Below are 23,436 nucleotides of genomic sequence, written 5' to 3'. Positions count from 1 at the left end.
AAAGATGTGAAAGTTTGATTGAATGATTGAAAGATTTATTGTTAATAAATGGGACGCTTTGCGTTCCCAAACAGTCATCTCTGTCCCGACAATCCCCTCCGTGGTAGCAGGAACCCCTATATACTACGGTAATTACACATCAAAACCCTACGGCTTATAGTCGGGTGCGGCTTATATATGGAGCAATCTGTATTTTCCCCTAAATTTAGCTGGTGCGGCTTATAGTCAGGTGCGGCTTATAGTCCGGAAATTACGGTATTTACCTCACACATGCCACCACATAAACTATTATACATTTGGCACATGCATGTGTATGTGTATAGAAGGGGTGTCCAAACTTATTTTGCAGCGAGGGCCACATATTGAACAATTATAGGGTGCTAAGGGACCACAAGATATCTTTTGTGCATTACTGGAAATATGTTAAACCTATCCAGTGTAGATCAATATATGCTACGATATTAGGTCAGCATATGTTTTGGTCATTCAATTTAAATGGAATGAATGGAAATCGAAAAACAAAAATTTCATTTTAAAATACAAAAACTAAATCAATTTTTGGTGTCGAAAAGCAGAAACTGCATCTAAAAAATAGTTAGATTTCCATTTTATATTTCATTTGACAGAAATGGTAATTCGAGTAAACAGAAACGGAAAAACAGAGCAGAAGTTTTTTCATATTTCTGACACCGTAAGTTTTTATTTTCAAAATAAAAGCGACGATTATTACTACGCTAACCGTATGCCTGAGCCTCTGGCTAAAATGTCTATGGAGCCCTTCACATCAATTACTTTAGACATTGCACAACAAGAACTGACATCTAGAGAAATCGCCACGCACATATCACGTGAAAGTTGAGGCAAAAACGTATTTTCCAATGCACGATACAACACTTTAGTACAGTATTTTTTTTTTACAGGCTAATCTGCGATCCTGTCTTTAAATTGCTACTTATGGCTCTGGTGGCAGAATATGAAAAAACTTGTTTGTCACATTTTTCAGTTTTTCCATTTCTGTTCATTAGGGGTTAAAATTAGTGTTATATGCATTATAAAATGAAAAATCAGAGGGAGGGAGTTATTGCTCTTTGACACCAAAAACGAAGAAAGCTTTGTTTTTTAATTTCCTTTTTTTGTATTTTAAAGTGAAATTTAAGTAAACCATACATTTGTTGTTCTTCAATTTCCATTCATGAAAATAAAATGAAATTACCAAAAATTACAGGGAACAAAACATTGACATCTTAGCATGGTGCTATAGTTGATAAGGCAAATTAGTGTACAGTTGGGAAGGGATTTACAGTATATGGACCCATTCCTAGGTGGATCTCGCGTGAGCGAAAGGTAGGGGGTTAATAATTTTGCAATGCAGTCTGTTGAAAATGATGGAAAGCACCACTCTAAATAGCAACTGACACTGTGGTCAGAATTAGAATTGCCACAAAACACATTTCAGGATATTCAACACTCTACTGCTGTCTAGTGGCGACAGTGCACACCCTAATTTGTCAAGTTTCGTGTTTGAGGTAAATTGAAAAAAATGGGTATTTTTGAATCCCCTTCCTACTATTCTGTATATCTAATATCATATCTAATCATTACAGTGAGCATGAATTAATTTTAGTTTTGCAGTGGGACAAGAGCCAATAAAAAAATAAGCTGTTGGCCTTGATAAATTACAGCCTGTTTTACATTGTTCTAGTCTGCTACTATATATCCATCCATCCATGTTCTACCGCTTGTCCCTTTCGGGGTCGCGGGGGGTGCTGGAGCCTATCTCAGCTGCACATAGGTGGAAGGCGGGGTACACCCTGGACAAGTCGCCACCTCACACAGATAGACAGACAAAATTCCCACTCACATTCACACACCCTAGGACCATTTAGTGTTGCCAATGATGTTTTAAAATCAAACTACATTAGCATCAATACAAAACCTGTACAAATTCAAAAATATATTACTTCATAGCTTTTTTTCATTATTTTGATTTTAAATAAATACGTAATAAGAGTGCCGTACGATGGAGCAGCACTTTTCTCTATGATCTGAATCTGACCTATTTACGAAAGCTAAATGATTGCAATCTCTCCATTGCAGTTGTGTCAGAAAACTTGAAAATGATCCATGGCAGCAAGCTCTGAGTGCACATGTGATGAAATCCAAAAATCTCTCCTCTCTGTGTCAGTCTCATTCAGTGACCCAGATCCATATTCAGCAGGCTCCTGCCCAGACTTGACACTCTGCGACAACCTGTTCAATTCACACGCACTGTGGACAGAACCACAGGATGGTCAAGGGGAAGTGTGTGCGTGCGTGTGCGTGTGCGTGTGCGTGTGTGTGTGTCTGTGTGCATGCATGTGTGTGTGTCTGTGCTTACATGCAACCAGAGCAGAGCCTGCTCTTGCACAGATGCTGGGTAGCCAGAGAATCTGCAACTGATGAAGCCAAACATTTCTTCCATGGAGAAGGGAAGGGGGCACAGCTCAATGTCAAACATCTTGCTGCATTAACAGAGGAGAATGATGTTAATTATGCTATACTACTGCACATCCATGAAATGGTTGATCGCATAACAGCACAGCACTCGAATGGGAATAAAGTCAAGTTTGCAGAAGGAAGGCAGTTGGGCATATGTCAACAGAATGGACTAATATAATTCTAAAAATGGTAAACATGTTTAAAAATAAGGGGTTAAATGGGAATGTTGAGGAGCATTGCCTTGCAGAACCACACTGTTATCTATGACAAAATGCGGAAAAAGTGGGAAATGCATATTTTGGAAAATAGTTCTTATCATTCCCCACTGTCTGTGAGGCAGTGAACATGTCCTGGTAGGTGACTGGACGGGCGCAAGTAAGGCAAATAAAGGGGAGTGAAGTGTTTGTGTGCAGTGCATGGAGAGACGTTTGTTCAAGAGAAATACATTGGCTTCTTGAGTGTTAGACTCAATAGTTAAATTTTGCCTGGACATATTAGTTGGCCTCTAAAATACAAAAATTCAAATATAACTTTGTGTTTTGTTTCGGAGCTCCCGGCTTTTTTTTAGTTGAAGAAGAGAAAAAATCTATCTTTTGATGGTAAAGGTTGCCGACCCCTGGATTGTACCTTAAAAACATAGGGTCTGATCTACCAAAAATGTTTGCAGGTACTAAAACCCGCGCAAACTTGATATTGCACGCAAAACTGATCTGCCAAGCTGGTGCGCAAAGGATTGCGTCTCTTAAAGGACCAGGGTAATGGAAGAACAAGTTGACTTCACATGCTGAATTGTGTTTCATTGTATACATTAAACCATATGCAATTGTATTTACAATCCGCAAAATATATCAAAATACCATTGAAACATCACAAAATGCCACAAATTCAGTCGGCTATTTTGAATATTCCGCTCCGAATGTTGTCTGCAACTTCCGTAGTTTCGGAGTCGGATGATGTCACTTGAAGAACGCTTTTGCACTCTGACCATATCATCAGATCAGTCACACTGATAATACGCAAAAATTGGAACGAGATGTGCTGTCTATCATTCACAATCCTTATGTAAGACAAAAACACATACCGTATATTGGGCTTTTTTTATGCATTCGAAATCGTAAATAAATTGCTGAGAATTGAGCCAACGGATCGAGGGTCCTGTATTGCGCAAATAAATCCAGAGAGCGCCAACAATACTTCATTTACATGTCATCCCATGAAAATTAACCAAATATGAGTGATATTGTTATTATTAGTGCTACCACAGACGGCCTAGTTTAGCTATTTCATAGCAGTGAGCTAATGCTGCTATTGTTGAACACATTGAGCCGGCGGCTGCTTCTGTTATGTCTCAAACTTGCTAAAAGTAAATTCTAGATTATAATTCATGCATCTCTCACCTGGTAGTAGACAAATATGGCCATGGTCTGACAGGCTGGTCGACCCGCGAGATGGCGAAAAAGATACAAAAAGACGCTCATTGCAGCTACTTTTTTTTAACCCTTCTTGAGGATTGCGATTGAATCTTCATCCAAACGGAATTATGTGAGCGTCGTATCGGTCGGCATCTCAGCAGGAGTGGAAATTGTACAGTAATTGTTTGTTTTATTATTAAGTATTTTGGTTAGTTTGTATGTTTAACTCCTAGCAATGCTGTGGATGCTATAGTTTTACAATAAAGCAATATAGTTCGGCTGCTGAAACTTATTGCTCATCTTCCTTGTGTTCAGGCTTAAAAATATAAGGCTCTCACAAAGTCTGCTTGATGAGCATTTTTGATGGGGAAGAGATCTGTGGTTCCCAACGCTATGTCACGGCTCATGTGACTGGTTTGCTCATTAACTCTAAAAAATTGCTCGAGAATCTGTGTGAAATTGATAGTATTTTGATCATATCTGTTTACTAGCAAACGTTGCAAGTCTTTTGGTGTCATAAATCATATATGTATGATAATAGCTTCAATATAGAGGCAACTTGTTTTTCCATTCTACTGGTACTTTAAAAGAGCAAAATAAGGACCGCAATCCATTTAGCAATACTGAATGTATATGCAATACTGGGAGGAGAAAATGCAAATATCAATATTCAGCACACACATTGTGATTTATCAGGACTAAAACTGTACTGTGGGAGCTATATTGCATCTTTAATTAGCAAATCTTAATTGTGTGTGCAAACTAGCAGTTGTGCAGAAATAGCTGTCAACATATTTGGACTGTCAAAAATAAATATATTAGACATATCGATAATTCAGCAATATCATGTTCAAATTTAGATAGCTGCTGAATGATTTAGGGGCTGATTAAAATCAATTCAATTGGTGTGTTTTGGTGTCAATACAGGCGTTTTTTTTAAATAAAAAAAAACTTCCTGCAATATGTGATTTCTTGCGTCTGAAACATTCCAGCGCACGCTCGCAGGTGTAAGTGCCAGTGCTTTCATTGCAGTAAGTGAGTTCCATAGTGACTGCCCTGCAGGTCTGCCTCTAGAATGCCCAGAAAATGTGGAATATGTCTGCTGCATGTTTCACAACATAGTAAAACAACACAGTTGGGCGCTTGATACCATGAATGAGCAGTAAATGAGTGTCTCTTTGGGCACAGCCAGTTGTACACGCAAAATCCTCATTTAAATAAGGCAATCTGCACCACTTTTGCACTTGTTATCAATATTACATGCAGTCTTAGTAGATCACGTGCAACACGCCCACCAAAAGTACACAGAGCAATTTTGTAATTTGCACAGGCTGTTTAGCGCTTGGTATTTGGATCTTAGTAGATCAGGCCCATACAGTATACAATATACTATCTGAAACTTACACTTTTTTACTTTGCCGGCTGTTTCACATTCTGACACAACTTGTTTCTTGTAAAGCTAATTTATGCACTAGCCCACTTTAGCTGAAGGCGTTTGACAAAACTGGGACGATACTGTCTTTGATCAAAATGATCTACTTTAAAACAAAGCTGTAATTTCTTACTCAAATATGTACTTAAGTACTTGAATGATGGTCGGTTGTGTACCTGAGGACTTCCCGGAACTCTTTAAGTTGGTGGTCGGGCACCTCCGTGCGGATGGCCTCCAACCACTCCGGCATGAAGCACTCCCATAGTGGTTGGCTGATGACGTTGTAAGGGATCAAACACAGGATGCGGTTCAGACCCTCCTTCAGCTGTGTCACTGTGCTACAGGACTTGTCCCAATAACCTCCAACCTGAACAAATATGTGATTGTAGCTAAATTAAATCATCAATAATAGGTAACTTTGATGAAATCAGTGAACGTGAGGTGCCCTCGCCCACTGGCCGCAAAAATAGACGCTGTCCTGCTAAATCTGTGCGGTCCCTGAGAGCAAGAAAGGTCGACACAGTGCAGTTGGAAAAATCCTGTCTATTGCGAACTGAATTGTGTCTTTACTCTGCTGTCGTTGTCTTGTGATGCAGCTGTCAATATAGTGATGTCATGATGCGGCGGCCAATGCAAACCCCAGTGACCCCTGTCCATTTCATCCAAAAAGGTGTTTGGATGAAATTCATTTGTCATAGTAATGGAATAAGCATTCCCCTGTTTACACATTTTCAGGACCAGGCTGACACCATACTGATCCTATGATCAGTCTGTTTTTGCCAAGAAATGTTGTTTGGAGTTATTTGTCTTTGCTGCAAAATGTGTACAAAATAATAAATGTGCCTCTTTGAAATTGAGACTATAAATTTGGTTGTTAGAAACAATTCAATCACAACCTACCTTAGCAGGATGGTTGTTTTCACAAAAAGCTTCACAAAAACATTGATTTACTCAAAACGAGGAAAATGGAGATATCTGTTTTAATGTCTGAACTCTTAATGTATGGACTGTCAAAAATAAAAATATTAGATGTATTGTCTATTCAGCCACATCATTTTATAGCTGCTATTACTCAAGGGGCTGATTAAAACTAATTATATTGATGCACATTTGTTTTTTCATATATAAATGAAAAATAACTTCTTGCAATATGCATTTTCTTGCACCTGGAACAGGTTTGCTGTTAGTGCCAGCGTCTTCCTTGAGCGCATCTTCAACACGTTAAAAAAGTGGGTTCCATTGTAATTGCACTGCAGGACTGCAGTTATCAATTAATCAATAGATCACAGGCAACACGGTCACTAATAGTGGACACAATTTTATAGTTTGCACATGCTGGTTAGCGCGTGGTATTTGGATTTTAGACAATCAGGCCTAAGGCGGGGGTCGCCCTAGTGGCTCCCTGGAGCATTTAAAAATGTATAAAAATGGAAAAAGGTGGGGGAAAAATATATATTTTTTTGTTTTAATATGGTGTCCGAATGACATGGCACAAACCGTCCTAATTTTTAGAAAGCCCACTGTTCAATATGTTTGTGTTTATGAGTATATGCCAATACTCTAAAGAGAGTATTAGCACACGCCGTTTTGACCTACTAATTTCGGGGCTGATTAAATAGCTGCTGCTTTGTGTGGACTTTGACGCAACAGTTTTTTTACATGTATAACTTTCTCAGACGCTGCCACAGAAAGACATGTTTCATGCCACTCCTTCTTTCACTCATTTTGTCCACCAAACGTTTTATGCTGTGCGTGAAGGCACAAACGTGAGATATGTTGATGTCATTGACTTGTGTGGCGCGCTAATCAGGCATATTTGATCAGTGCATGACTGTAAGCTAATCGATGCTAACGTGCTATTTAGGCTAGCTGTATGTACATATTGCATCGTTATGCATCGTTAGTAGGTATATTTCAGCTCATTTAATTTATTTTACTTATGTAATCTCTTTATTAGCATGTCTCATGACACATTATCTGTATGTAATAGTGGCTGCATTTTTGATAGTTGTTTGTGTGCCATGTTGTTTCAGACCACAGCAAGCATTGCCCAGCTTGCAAAGATTATAATAAATCAATTAGAAGAAGACAGCCTGCCATTTCCTTTAACGTGGACACACACTTGGCCATTCTAAGCCAGTAATTCCCAGGAGTCATCTCTTACTCCTAGAAACCTCAGTTTTAATAATGTTTTCCAATGTTGTAAAAATGTGTAGAATAAATATAAAAGTTCAACATTTCTGTCAACGAAGATTTGCGTCAGGCTGCGACACGTAGTCATTTTGATAGTAGGCTAATATAGTTAATGTAGACATTTATATTATATTTTGCCTTCATTATAAGACTTATTTAAGGCTTTTGATTTTTTTGCGGCTCCAGACACATATTTTTTTGTATTTTTGGTCCAATATAGCTTTTTTTGGTGTGAATGTGAATGTTGTCTGTCTATCTGTGTTGGCCCTGCGATGAGGTGGCAACTTGTCCAGGGTGTACTCCGCCTTCCGCCCGAATGCAGCTGAGATAGGCTCCAGCACCCCCTGCGACTCCAAAAAGGGACAAGTGGTAGAAAATGGATGGATGGATGGATGGATGGCTTTTTTAACATTTTGGGTTAACAACCCCTGTCCTAAGATCTAAGTGATTGTTTTATTATGTTCCTTGTTTTTATTTTTTGTTTAGCTCTTAGCCATAGTGCTACCTGATGCTTAGTGTTTCACTAGAGCTGCTTATCACTCAGCTTATAAACCTTGTAGCTCATCCTCCTTATATTCAGGCTTAAAAATTGAAGTTTCTGGATTATCAATTGTTCCAAAGTAGTTATTGTCGGCTCTCATGAAGTCTGCCATGATTAGTAAGTTTTTGAAGCAAAATAGCAAATGTTTCGACGCGCTCTGTGAAATCAATGTGTCACCAAAACCTTCCGGCAATGCTTGAAACAAAAAAATATTGTATTGTAGTATGTACCCCGCCTTCCGCCCAAATGCAGCTGAGATAGGCTCCAGCACCCCCGCGACCCCGAATGGGACAAGCGGTAGAAAATGGATGGATGGATGTATTATGAAAAGTGCCTGTTACTACATTACATATATACTTATAGCATGTACTGTATATAAAACGTTGATGGAGGTTTTATATGTTTTTAGAACGCTTTATAGGCGGAATAGCTCGATTCCCCATTACCTGCATTGTTAGCCACCTCTAGCTAATGTTTAATCACGATTTTGAAAAAAAGAGAAAAACGTGTGTTGTTGTCTCACATAATGATTGTGAATGACAGGCAAAATTTAAAAAAAAAGTTCAGTTCCCAGTTCCCTAATATTTTGTGTGTACATGCCCAATTAGGGGAGACCTTACCCTGGCAAACTCGACAGGCTTGGGCAGAAGACACATGACCATCACGTCAAAACGCACTTCGCACACCGTCTTCAACCACTTGGTAACAAACTGGGGCTTCAGCTTCTCCACCAGACTTCCGACCTCGTCATCCATCATGTAGGCGGTGGAGTGAAACCACTGGAAGACCATACTGACCAGCCGGGCCAGACTCTCCGTTGGCGTGTTCTCATTGGGGGTACACAGGCTCACCTGAGTCAAGTTCAGAGAAGCAGAGTAATAAGCCATATAGCCCTGATAAGATGGTCATGTGACGTCCATATCCTTATCTCATGTTATTGACAGACATGGCAGCAGGGCTTCAGCACACACCAGAAACCAGATGCCAAACTGACTGAGGAGGCGCTGGTCGTGCTGGTCATCCTCCTTGTTATCAAACTCTATGTTGTCCAGAGAGTGGTGAGAGGAGGACAATCCCATCTGACGACGTCTGTTCAGCTCAAACTCGCGTTGTTCAGCATGAATTTCCGCCTCCTTGAGCAGACTGGAGAGATAAAACGGGTTAATAAAAGATACACTCCAGGTACACAATACACACACCATTAGGGAGACTAGGTAAACAATCTAATGAGATCCAATTTAGTATGTGTTTGCTATTAAGGTTGGAGTTTGCAGTGGTGTAAAAGTGCTAAAATGATACTTGGAGCTGTTTCAAATATTTTGCCCTAACTACTCTAAATCAGATGACCGAAATATCTCCCAAATTGTGCGGTGATATACAACTACGCACACAATCATAAAGGTACGCTGTTAGCAGGCTAGAAAATAAGATTTTACAAATAAAAATAAAATAATACCAAATGAAAATAATTTAGTTAAAAATACGTACTTTTGATAAAAAAAATACATAATTCTATCTGCATTTTGTTTTTTTATATTTTGTTATATTTTATATTAGTTTTGCTTCGCCCTATATCAATTTAATGTAATGTAAATGGCTAAATTTAAATACAATTAACAATGACACAGTCCGTTTTTGGACTCTTACGCTTACACTCTTATTTTTGTTTCACTTCCTGTTTTGGTCTTGTTTTGCAGTGACTTTCCGAGGGCTGTTTTTCAGACCTGCTCTTGATTAGTGATCAGGGGACTCAGTGATCAGGAGGATTTGTAGTTCGTTGAATAATGCTCATGGTCTGTCATTTGGTTTTTCGCCTGTCTGGTCCATATTTGAAGAGCCTTCTTAACTGCACTTTGCCTACCATCTTTGCATCCTAATGTCACGCCAACAATTGCCATGACAAACAATCACAACGAGATATCAAATACTGAAAAGTAATGTAATGTAATGTAATGTAATCATCCATCTCTGTAGAGCACATCTTACGGGGCACTGTAGTTCTACACATTTATATACTCAAAGCATTGTCATGTTGGTAAAGTCATTGTACTGAATTCGCATTAGATGGTGGAGGTGTTTGGGCCAAAAGTGCACCCTAGGACAGCTATAAATAATATTTTCAGACTGAACTACCTAAAAAGAATCAACACCATGACAGATATGTGAATGCACCTTATGACAGCTTCCACAGTGCATACAAGCTCCTCTGCCCCGCACTCCCGCGTGTTGATCGGAGGTGGAGAAGTCTGGTACAGATGGGTCTCCGCAGCAGCCCCCACCTCGCTGCTGTGGTGGTTGACATGGCAACGCTTGCAGTAGCGGACAGGCCGGTTGCCATGGCGCCCACAGCAACCAGCCGAGAAGCAGGTGACCACAGCCCTTCTGACGTGAGAGCTACAGTTCTGAGAAGAAAGAGGGCCAAGGACATGGCCACATTTCTAAGTCAACTAGTTACATTCATGACAAGCTTCTTTCAAAGTCTCAGAGAACCTCAACCTTTTAATATACATTGTGTTGACTGACATGCGCTTTGATTTAAAGAAATGTATTTCCACATCTCCACAGTGTCTCAGGTTTCTAAAAATAAAAAGCGTGGCACGAGGGAATCATCCTAATTTGATCAGCCTCTAATCTTGTGCCATCAGAGGATGAAGCGCTCCCTATCAAATTAACATATTTGCACTCCTCTCATTCAATCATCCATCTTTCAGCACCGCTGCAAGCCCGATCCTACATTTCTACATGTTCACTGTATTTTTTAAAGAGACGCTGTGTGGCCAGCGTGACACGCCATGACTTCACGGCGGAAGGAAAGATGACTCAATTAATAATGAAAGCTCCGGTGTAAAATCCAGGTGGGAGTTGAAAGGGCTTTTTGGGATGAGTGGAACAAAGCCTGCTGCAAAGGCGACAGAGGATGTGGATTTAATCTGCTGGACAAACCAGGATGAGGGCCTGCCTGTTTCCCCTGACAACACAGAGAGGTTGCTCGGTTTGATGGGAATCCTGCAGATCACCTGACAAGCAGTATCGCAGGTGTCTCTTTGTAGAAACACATTATTGCATGGGACTCTCATCCATGACTTATGATCAAACTAATGATCACATAGTTTGTTTTGTGATCAATATCTTGCACAGTCCAGCCCTGCACACAAACCAGCGACCACTGAGTGAGAGTTAAGTCCAGCAGGGATAGCCAGAGGTGGGACCAAGTCATTGCTTTGCAAGTCACAAGTAAGTCTCAAGTCTTTGCCCTCAAGTCTCGAGTCAAGTCCCGAGTCAAGACAGGCAAGTCCCGAGTCAAGTCCAAAGTCAAGACTGGAAAGTCTCAAGTCAAGTCACAAGTCCTGCATTTTGAGTTTCGAGTCCTTTCAAGTCCTTTTAACCACAGACTAATATTTTTACACAGATTGTGTATGCTTTTAAACCGCTGTATTTATTTATTAAAACAAGTGCATTTGAAATAGCAGGAAAAAAAATAGTACTGACATTGCAATTCATAATAGCACTATTAACCAGTCATTTTAATAGTTTAAACAATTTTAAACATTTAACTCATTCCTTTACAGAATAAACACATTTGCAAAAACAAGTGCAACTGTACTTATTTGTACAAAAGTGTTAACATTGTATTTCCATGGCATATTGCATTGTAACTAGTTCCACAGCAGTTTCTATTCTGTTCTTACCTTATCTCATTGATCTCATCTCATACTGAATGTGTGTTCATGTGTGCGTACACATGAAAAACATAACAAATACATGAACGTAACAATGAACAGAGTTGTACTTTTTAGATGTCAGGGCCCTATGCAATATGTACACATATTCTTAATATAGTATACATTTTAACTGACCTTGATTTGACTATGTTTGTCTTTTTGTAGGTGGCTAAAATATGCAGTGCTGCTGACCGCCGTCTAACGTTATGTTACTGTGTGTGATACAATTACTAACGTAACGTTACGTTTAGGTACCTCATGCAACCCTGCTTAAAAAAATCACTTGACAAAAAGTATGAATAAGGAAGCAAACTGCAGTGGACGCAACATATTGCTGTGTTTGAAATGATGTTATAACCATAGACATCTTATAAGTAGACGCAGTATTGGTTGCTGTGACGCGAGCAAATTGCATCTTGAAGTGGTGATGAGGAGCCGGCGAGCAGCCTAAACTGACAGTTGACAGGTAGAAAACAAAGATGCCGGGCTGGTGTTCAGCGTTTTCCTGCTCAAATGAGCGGACTGTTGAAAATAGGAATCGGGGGATTACTTTTCACAAGTAAGATTTAACATTAATGTACTTTTGGTTGTATTTTATGAAAATAACATTACCACAGAGTTAAGAAGGAGCAAAGATCTTCAATATTTGTATGTGAAAATCACAAACAAATCTTCTGGGGGAGGATGACGCCCCTACAGGGGTTTGGTTTACAAACTTTCAGCTCCACCTAAAACAAAATTCACCAGCCGCCACTGATTATGATGCATTCTCATTTTAGGCAAAATATAAGACAATACTTTCTTAACAGTATAATTGTAACCAGGAATAAGTCTTCAAGTAACAATATTCAAATACTAACATTGTTGGGTAAGACAGCATTTGGTTTTATTCTGAATCCAGTGAAACAGATTGGTGGTTTTAGCTGATGTAAAGACTTTCAGGTGTTTATATATGTTTAAGTATTTGGCAGACGCTTTTATCCAAAGCGACATACATAAAAAATACATATATAACAATCACTGTAAACATGATCATTTAAGGGAAGAATGTAATACAAAATATCAATACAAAGGGTCAAGACAGAATAAACTCTCTGCTGCTGCAGCAACAGAGATACGGTCTATAAGATATATAGATATCTAATGTATTCATACATTGTTTATGTAGGATATACGCATGTATATATAACGTAATTATATTGTTTCTTCAACTTAAAAATAGCTGACCGTTTTTTCCCCCCTTCTCTGGGTTTATATTCCCAGTTTTGATCTCGGACGTCTGGTCACTTATAGCATATAAGAATATTCTATTACTGTTAAGCAAACTATGAATAATAAAACATGTGTCCGTTATCATAGCTACACGTATGACAAAAAAGCGTGTGAAAATGAGTGGTATTCAGTGAGGTAAAATGAATTAAATGCGCTGACAGTTCATTGCTCCTGCCAAATGAATTGCACTGAGTGGAGCGGATCACCACTCCAAGATGGCGGCCCCGCGTCTCGTCTGCGCCAGTAGGCAGTAGCGCTCGATGCTGTGTACCCTTATAAGATGTCTATGGTTATGACGTTAGCAGTGAGTTTACAGCCTCACTGATTTAACTACACAGCAAATAAAAGTCATGTTACTTAGCCAATAAACGTTAGCTTACATTCAAAACTTACCCTTCTTTGTGCAACTTCAAATGTCGAACGAAGTTGGAAGTTGTTGCGTCTCCGTCTGTAATATTCGAACTGCGTGATTTGCATACGGCAATTCGTTTTTTGTTGACCAAGTCGTAGTTTTTATACCCGAACGAAACCAACTTTGGTATAAATCTTTCTCACTGGCGCGTTGTTTGACAACTCTTGTTCGTTGGTTGTCCTGCAATTTGATTGGCTGAATGCTGTGTGATGAAAACAATGTAGATCTAATTTGATTGGCTGTTGTACTGAGAGCACACACGCTGACACGCAGCACACACGCTGAGAGACAGACACGTACAAAATGAAAGCTACGGAGCGCTCCCAAATAACTTTTTAAACTTTAGGTTTTGGGGAAAGTAGCAAGTCATGTCAAGTCAAAAGGCTCAAGTCCAAGTGAAGTCACAAGTCATTGATGTTAAAGTCTAAGTCGAGTTGCAAGTCTCTTTACATTTTGTCAAGTCGAGTCTAAAGTCATCAAATTCATGACTCGAGTCTGACTCGAGTCCAAGTCATGTGACTCGAGTCCACACCTCTGGGGATAGCCATTGAGCTAAAAGCCACAGGCTGTCATCGCATTGTCCAGTGCAGCTCTAAAGGTGCCAGGGAGTGAGGTTTACACAAACACATCGCCACACTAGGTTGCATTTGTTACATTAACACATCTTTTTCCGCTTTCTTCTGTAATTTGCAGCTCTAGTAATAAGAATTTCCTGTAACGGCCACCATTATTTAAAATAGACATTTTAATGTGATAAGAGTAATGTGTTCCTAGAGCCTGTTTAAGGAATAGAAAAAAAACGATCATCTCCTTTACTTTTTTTAGCCACTCTTATGAAAAGAGAAGCTGAAACGACCGTTTTGTAGGAAAATATCCCTCCGCATGGATATAACACTGCCTCTGACCTGTCCCCTTGCTACTGTAAATGAGCCTGCCCCGTATTGATATGCTTACCATATCATGTAGGACAGCTTTATAACAAACACAAGCTGCACAACATCTCTCAAAATAAGCCTAGAGCTCTGCGCATTAGCTCTGTCAGTGAACTACAAACATGGGAGTTTTATCACTTAGTTTTTCTTCAGGGAACAGGCAAGCATGACAGCTTGTTAAAATGTAACGTAAATCCATGCGAGCATAGCTATTGTTTGTGTCCTCTTCCACTCCTTATTGTCAAATTACCGCGTTAATTGCGATTAATTCAATACAATCATTTTTAGCGCGCTATATATCTAATCGCTTTAATCTAACTTTCAATCTCTAACGTTACTGTTTCTGTATGCCAGTTGCCTGAGAAGCCCCTTGCTACCGGCGGATAGGGGCATGCCTCAATTTTGTGCCACGCCCACATTGAGCCACGCCCACTTGCCCCCACATTGGACTGCCGAAGAAGAATGTGTGCAGAGGATTGGAGAAGCAAATCAGTTTGCAAAATGGGGGTAAGCAAGGGTTTCTTTTCTGTTTTGACGAGCTATTTTGCAATATTTGTGACAGACAAGGAAGGAAGCCGTATTACTTTATTTTACAAATAATGTATCTTAACCACATAAAGTGTGATGCATAAATCGACAATGAGAATGAATCACAATAAATGTTTGACAAAATGGTTTTGCTTGTTAAATTATATAATATATTCTAGTTTCTTCAAAATAGCCACCCTTTGCTCTGATTACTGCATTGCACACTCTTGGCATTCTCTCGATGAGCTTCAAGCACACCTGTGAAGTGAAAACCATTTTAGGTGACTACCTCTTAGCTCATCGAGAGAATGCCAAGAGTGTGCGAAAAAGTAATCAGAGCAAAGGGTGGCTATTTTGAAGAAACTAGAATATAAAACATGTTTTCAGTTATTTTTGTTAAGTACATAACTCCACATGTGTTCATTCATAGTTTTAATGTCTTCAGTGACAATCTACAATGTAAATAGTCATGAAAATAAAGAAAACGCATTGAATGAGAAGGTGTGTCCAAACTTTTGGCCTGTACTATATATATACGTGTGTGTGTGTGTGTGTGTGTGTGTGTGTGTGTGTGTGTGTGTGTGTGTGTGTGTGTGTGTGTGTGTGTGTGTGTGTGTGTGTGTGTGTGTGTGTGTGTGTGTGTGTGTGTGTGTGTGTGTGTGTGTGTGTGTGTGTATTGTGTGTTCGTATTTTGGTAGAATCATGTGATATGGCGGCGCTTCATGGGGGCAGCTTCTTGCGAGCGCTCCTGGAAGTGTAGACCGATTTGGCAAAAATACCCCTCAATTCAGTCAATTTCATGGCTGGCTCACAGCGTGTTCACTCCGTGATCACTTACGACCGACTTACGATTCTGGATGTGGAGAGATCGGGCCATTTTGGGCTGAAAGATGCGTGTACGGTGGACCTACTCGCTAGCTTGGGAATTCTTCGCGAGCTACATCCAGCAGTGGCCTTTGAAGCAGCGGCGACCACTACCAGCGGAGACCGTCAACGAAAGAGACGTAAGCGGTGCGCTCGGAAGCAGAAGCGGGGGTGTCGGGCGGGGCTAACAACAAAGCTAAAGGCGTTGTTGTTAGCGGGGCTAACGAAAAAGCTAAATGCTAATCCACAAAGAAGCGCTAATAAGGAGTCTGTTAAGCTAGAACTAGCCAGCGCCAGGCTGGATAATCTCTGCACACATAGCAATTCTCTTAGAATAATATACAACTCACATAATGTTTTTTCTGCGTCAGAGGTGGACATGCATTTTACTGAGGTGGCAAACAATCTAAAAATTCCTGTCATATCAATTCCTAGATATGGTCGAAATTATTTAAAGTGCACTACGCATAATAAACGTAACATTATCAATATTGCTACTACGGATACTTTCAACAAAAACTCCTCAAAACAGCCCACTACCTATAATATGGGCTTTTTAAACATAAGGTCATTGTCTTCCAAAACGTTATTAGTTAATGAAGTCATTAGAGACAACAATCTTGATGTCGTTGGTCTAGCCGAGACCTGGCTCAAACCAGAAATTTTTTTTGCGCTGGGTGAGGCGTCTCCTCCTGGCTATACGGGAACGCATATTGCCCGTCCCATTAAAAGGGGTGGGGGTGTTGCACTAATATACAACAAAAACTTTAGCCTTACCTCGGACCTGAATAATAAATATAACTCGTTTGAGGTGCTTACTGTGAGGTTTGTCACACCGCTGCCTCTACACCTGGCTGTCATCTACCGCCCCCCAGGGCCCTATTCGGACTTTATCAATGAATTTTCAGAGTTCGTTGCTGATCTAGTGACGCACGCCGACAATATAATCATAATGGGAGACTTTAACATCCATATGAATACCCCATCGGACCCTCCATGCGTGGCGCTCCAGACTATAATTGATAGCTGTGGTCTTACACAAATAATAAATGAACCCACGCATCGCAACGGTAATACGATAGATCTAGTGCTCGTCAGGGGTGTCACCACCTCCAAAGTTACGATACTCCCGTACACTAAAGTAATGTCCGATCATTACCTTATAAAATTCGAAGTTCTGACTCATTGTCAACAAACTAATAATAATAATAATAACTACTATAGCAGCCGCAACATTAATGCTGCCACAACGACGACTCTTACTGACCTACTGCCTTCGGTAATGGCACCATTCCCAAATTATGTGGGCTCTATTGATAACCTCACTACCAACTTAAAGACGCCCTGCGCGACACCATTGATAGTGTAGCACCGCTAAAGCTAAAAAGGGCCCCTAAAAGGCGTACCCCATGGTTTACAGAAGAAACTAAAGCCCAGAAATGATCATGTAGAAAGCTGGAACGCAAATGGCGTGCGACTAAACTTGAGGTTTTCCATCAAGCATGGAGTGATAGTTTAATAACCTATAAACGCATGCTTACCTCACCTAAAGCTAAATATTACTCAAATCTCATCCACCTCAACAAAAATGATCCTAAATTTTTGTTTAGTACAGTAGCATCGCTAACCCAACAAGGGACTCCTCCCAGTAGCTCCACCCACTCAGCAGATGACTTTATGAATTTCTTTAATAAGAAAATTGAAGTCATTAGAAAAGAGATTAAAGACAATGCATCTCAGCTACAACTGGGTTCTATTAACACAGATACGACTGTATATACGACGGACACTGCCCTCCAAAATAGTTTCTCCCTCTTTGATGAAATAACATTGGAGGAATTGTTAAAATGTGTAAATGGGACAAAACAAACAACATGTTTACTTGACCCAATTCCTGGGAAACTTATCAAGGAGCTTTTTGTTTTATTAGGTCCATCAGTGTTAAATATTATAAACGTATCACTTTCCTCTGGTACTGTTCCCCTAGCATTCAAAAAAGCGGTTATTCATCCTCTACTCAAAAGACCTAACCTCGATCCTGACCTCATGGTGAACTACCGGCTGGTGTCCCACCTTCCGTTTATCTCGAAAATCCTCGAAAAAATTGTCGTACAGCAGCTAAATGAACACTTAGCGTCTAACAATCTCTGTGAACCTTTTCAATCCAGTTTCAGGGCAAATCACTCTACGGAGACAGCCCTCGCAAAAATGACTAATGATCTATTGCTAACGATGGATTCTGATGCTTCATCTATGTTGCTGCTTCTTGATCTTAGCGCCGCTTTCGATACTGTTGATCATAATATTTTATTAGAGCGTATCAAAACGCGTATTGGGATGACAGACTTAGCCTTGTCTTGGTTTAACTCTTATCTTACTGACAGGATGCAGTGTGTCTCCCATAACAATGTGACCTCGGACTATGTTAAGGTAACGTGCGGAGTTCCCCAGGGTTCGGTTCTTGGCCCTGCACTCTTTAGTATTTACATGCTGCCGCTAGGTGACATCATACGCAAATACGGTGTTAGCTTTCACTGTTATGCGGATGACACCCAACTCTACATGCCCCTAAAGCTGACCAACACGCCGGATTGTAGTCAGCTGGAGGCGTGTCTTAATGAAATTAAACAATGGATGTCCGCTAACTTTTTGCAACTCAACGCTAAGAAAACGGAAATGCTGATTATCGGTCCTGCTCAACACCGACATCTATTTAATAATACCACCTTAACATTTGACAACCAAACAATTAAACAAAGCGACTCGGTAAAGAATCTAGGTATTATCTTCGACCCAACTCTCTCGTTTGAGTCACACACTAAGAGTGTTACTAAAACGGGCTTCTTTCATCTCCGTAATATCGCTAAAATTCGTTCCATTTTGTCCACAAACGATGCTGAGATCATTATCCATGCGTTCGTTACATCTCGTCTCGATTACTGTAACGTTTTATTTTCGGGCCTCCCTATGTCTAGCATTAAAAGATTACAGTTGGTACAAAATGCGGCTGCTAGACTTTTGACAAAAACAAGAAAGTTTGATCATATTACGCCTATACTGGCTCACTTGCACTGGCTTCCTGTGCACTTAAGATGCGACTTTAAGGTTTTACTACTTACGTATAAAATACTACACGGTCAAGCTCCTGCCTATCTTGCCGATTGTATTGTACCATATGTCCCGGCAAGAAATCTGCGTTCAAAAAACTCCGGCTTATTAGTGATTCCCAGAGCCCCAAAAAAGTCTGCGGGCTATAGAGCGTTTTCTATTCGGGCTCCAATATTATGGAATGCCCTCCCGGTAAAAGTTAGAGATGCTACCTCAGTAGAAGCATTTAAGTCTCATCTTAAAACTCATTTGTATACTCTAGCCTTTAAATAGACTCCCTTTTTAGACCAGTTGATCTGCCGTTTCTTTTCTTTTCTTTTCTACTCTGCTCCGGGGTGGACCGCTAGCCTGTTCATCGGATGGGGACATCTCTACGCTGCTGACCCGTCTCCGCTCGGGATGGTTCCTGCTGGCCCCATCATGGACTGGACTTTCGCTGATGTGTTGGACTTTCACAATATTATGTCAGACCCACTCGACATCCATTGCTTTCGGTCTCCCCTAGAGGGGGGGGGGGGGGGGGGTTACCCACATATGCGGTCCTCTCCAAGGTTTCTCATAGTCATTCACATTGACGTCCCACTGGGGTGAGTTTTCCTTGCCCGTATGTGGGCTCTGTACCGAGGATGTCGTTGTGGCTTCTACAGCCCTTTGAGACACTTGTGATTTAGGGCTATATAAATAAACATTGATTGATTGATTGATTGATATGGCAGGTTGTTTTTCTGTCACCTTGGGGAAATGGCATAATGAGGAAAAGAACAATGTAATGTAACTTGGAAAATTATGTACAGAACAGAGGAGATATTGTTAAATTACATTTTTGGTTTTGAGCGGGTTTTTTTTGTTTTTTTTGGACAAAACTTGTCCATCATCCAGCTACCGCGGATCAGGGCATGCCTCATACCTAAGACTATAAAAATGGGACCCATTGCCTCCCTGCTTGGCACTCAGCATCAAGGGTTGGAATTGGGGGCTAAATCACCAAAAATGATTCCCGGGCACGGCCACCGCTGCTGCTCACTGCTCCCCTGTGGGGATGGGTCAAATGCAGAGGATAATTTCACCGCACCTAGTGTGTGTGTGACAATCATTGGCACTTTAACTTTTAACTTTAACTTTTCAATGTTAAACCGCGCCCAGATTGAGCCACGCCCACAACATACGTAGAAACAGATACAGACTTTTGTCTTTACTCCTTTGTATATACAGTCCATGGTTTACTTTCGTCTTCACTTGTCGGCCTCATCACCATGACAATCACAAGTACCACAACACTCGCTGAACCAACACAGCTGATAATTATGACACAAGAATACAGTCTACCAAATAAGAAACTAAATAATATATTGAATACATGCACTAAATGTAACACACACACATATTCCAGCTTTAGATCTGTATTTAAATAGTGTGGATAGAATGAAATACACCGAACATATAGTGTAAAATATTCAAAGTAAACCTAAAGATGTGTCAGAAGTGTGTTTATAGTTTGGATGGCGTCTAGTTTTTAAGCATAGAGTGTATAGCCGATGCTTCTTTGTTTAGCATTCCGTAAATCTATCTATTACACGAGCAGTGGAGAAATGGCGTCACTTCCGGGTGTGTTTTGACGCACATTAAGCTGACTTTATATAAATATAACTTATATGTGCATCAATATAGTGATATTGTATATGAACATTTATGTGCACATCATGTTCAAAAACAGAGCATCTATATGGAGTAGAATGAGTTTTATTCGCACGTGTGTGTCATAGCACCATGCAGGACGGAATGTTTGCTCAAAAAAAGAAACGACTTTAGAAAGCAACGTTTTTGGTTATATATCGTTCAATATGATAATGTAATGATGATAAATGTTCATAATAAATTACTCGCTCATTTTTTTAATCACTTGACAGCACTAATTGTTATGTTGTTGTATATGATATGCGGAATTGATTACTTTGGACAAAATTTTAAATGTAAAAAGTGGATAAAGTGTATATCGGAGAATGCTGGAAAAAAGCGTGGAGAAATTACTATTATAATTACTGTATTATACATTCATAATCATGAACTATAAAGCACTTTTAAACTGTCTAAATCCCGACATCCAGGCTATATTATATGCTTCAAATACAATAATGAGGGATGTGTGATATGTTGAAATACAATAATATGGGACTGTAAAGCAATATACGGGCTTAACGGGTGAGTGGGGTACCTCAATAGATAGATAGATAGATAGATAGATAGATAGATAGATAGATATATAGATAGATAGATAGATAGATAGATAGATAGATAGATAGATAGATAGATAGATAGATAGATAGATAGATAGATAGATAGATAGATAGATAGATAGTAGTACTTTATTGATTCCTTCAGGAGAGTTCCATCAGGAAAATTAAAATTCCAGCAGCAGTGTACAAAATTGAGATCGAATTTAAAAAGTAAAAAGTAAATAATGGGGGTATAAATGGAAACAAAATAGAGAAATATTACAATAGAATAAAAATAAAAAGCAACAATGAGAATAAAAATATAACAGTAAAATAAAAATATAACAAGAGAAACTAGGCAGTAGTGACCATGTTATGAAAAAGTATTGCACTGTTATTGTTTTGCATCCCCTGTCGTCCTAGTACCCCCCACCCCCCCCAGAGAGGAGTTGTACAGTCTAATGGCGTGTGGGACATAGGAGTTTTTTAGTCAATGGCACCTAAATGACCACTACATATAATCTAAATCATCTTACCTTCTTTTGGCAAATGGCTGATATTTCAGCTGCAAGTCAAATAAAGAGAAGTGTTACATTTTCATCATAAATAAGAAAAATACATTACATTCAGCTTACGTAAGACCCTTTCAATTCATAAATAGGCTTTTTTTGTGAAGAAGGGTTCCATGCAGCATGTTGAACAATATATTCATATGAACTCCAAACCTTGTTTTGTTTGTGAATACACACCTTGAGGCAAAAGCACGTCAACAAGCCATTCAGCGTGGTCTCTGAAAAGACATGTAAAAACAATGTTTTAGTTCCCAGCAACATTCATCATCCATGTACAGCGGTACTTCAGTTTTTATATGATTTGGTGTAGGACTAATTCATATGCAAGCATGTCCTTTCCCTGATGTGAGTGCACAAACAAAGAATCCCACCGTTAGTAACTCAGGGCTTGTACAAGCTACAAAATGGAATGTATAATTTTTGGGCGTCTTGCAGGAGATTTATTAAGACTGTGTGTATAATTGATAACAAATAAAAAATTGGTGCAGTCCGCCCTATTTAAATTGAAACTATTTTAAAGAGGTTTGTGTGTTTACGCTGGCCGTCACCATGGAGACATTCATTTCCCTGCCCATTTAGACTTAGATTTAGACAAACTTTAATGATCCACAAGGGAAATTGTTCCACAGAGTAGCTCAGATTCATAGCCTCATGTTTTCCAACCTGTGGCATTTTGTCATGTTGTTGGCGGGCAGCACACAAATATATGTATCGCCTTTACTTGGCTGTATTGAAGCGCAATCTGTAAAACGTAGACAACAGCACACACTTTTAGCACTCTGAAGGTGCACTCTGAAAGGTGCTGTGGTGTTATAATGGTTTGTTTGGAATGATTAGATGCAAGAAAATGCATATTGCAAGGCGTTTTTTCATGAATTCTAATATTGTATTTCCTATATGAAAAACTAACACTATTAACAAAAAACGCCAGCAGACACCAAAACGAATCAATTGAACTTGGTTTAATCAGGCCATTACGTTATCCAGCAGCTATAAAACTAAAAATGTTAATTGCTGAATAAACGATATGTCCAATATTTTTATTTCTGAGGATAAAATATGATGGACAGACTATTCTCTCATTCAATCATCTATCATTGCAGTGTGATCGCCACCTTTCCCACAGCCATTTTTGCGTAACTGTGCCAGTTTGCATGAACATTACAGACGTGCTAAATATAGACACAAAGCAGCAGCCGCAGAGTCTTACTTAGTCTTGGTCTTTCGTCTTGATAAATCACATTGCGTGTGCTAAATGATTATATTTGCATTTCTTCCTCCCAATATTGGGGGTGTTCTGGTAATCATCTTATATTCTGCATAAAGACAGACAAACTACATGGATTGCACTCTCCATTTTGCTCCGATAAGAGATGCAATCTTCTGCGCACAAGCTTAGAAGATCAGCTTTGCATGTGCTATCAAATTTGCACGTGTTTTAGTACAAGCAAACCATTATTAGATCAGGCCCTCAGTCTCTGTACTTTTTTTATTGAGTACAGCTACAAAATAATTCACCACGGAGCCAAGAAAGTTGTGAGTACCGGCGTTTTAATAAAATAGGTGAGAAACAATATTGATTTCAATACAGAACTCGTAGTAAAGTACAAAGGTTGTGTCCGCGAGGCTCTCCACCTCCCTCTCCACCCACTGAAGAAGAACTACTTTTTGGGGGGGAAATTTGTCTATAATTAACAATCCTTATGAGAGACAAGAACTCTTCTTTTTTTTTAATGCATTCTATGTCGTAAATAAAC

The 23,436-nt window shown here is 39.6% G+C and overlaps 1 protein-coding gene across 1 annotated transcript in view; it reads right to left on the bottom strand.

The window, feature by feature from the left end:
- Positions 1–23,436, bottom strand: part of LOC133646639 (protein unc-79 homolog) — a 116,881-nt gene that overhangs the window by 58,019 nt on the left and 35,426 nt on the right. Inside the window, exons 10-16 of the mRNA XM_062042220.1 lie at positions 21,857–21,897; positions 21,644–21,672; positions 10,229–10,458; positions 9,028–9,199; positions 8,677–8,907; positions 5,499–5,689; positions 2,378–2,501 (exon numbers count right to left, since the gene is read on the bottom strand). Coding sequence (XP_061898204.1) covers positions 2,378–2,501; positions 5,499–5,689; positions 8,677–8,907; positions 9,028–9,199; positions 10,229–10,458; positions 21,644–21,672; positions 21,857–21,897 — 1,018 coding nt within the window. The remainder of the gene's footprint in view (positions 1–2,377; positions 2,502–5,498; positions 5,690–8,676; positions 8,908–9,027; positions 9,200–10,228; positions 10,459–21,643; positions 21,673–21,856; positions 21,898–23,436) is intronic.

Source organism: Entelurus aequoreus, linkage group LG03 (genome assembly GCF_033978785.1).
Source record: "Entelurus aequoreus isolate RoL-2023_Sb linkage group LG03, RoL_Eaeq_v1.1, whole genome shotgun sequence".
NCBI lineage: Eukaryota > Metazoa > Chordata > Actinopteri > Syngnathiformes > Syngnathidae > Entelurus > Entelurus aequoreus.
Note: the sequence above shows the minus strand (reverse complement) of the source record. Positions and strands in the feature narration are given on the sequence as shown.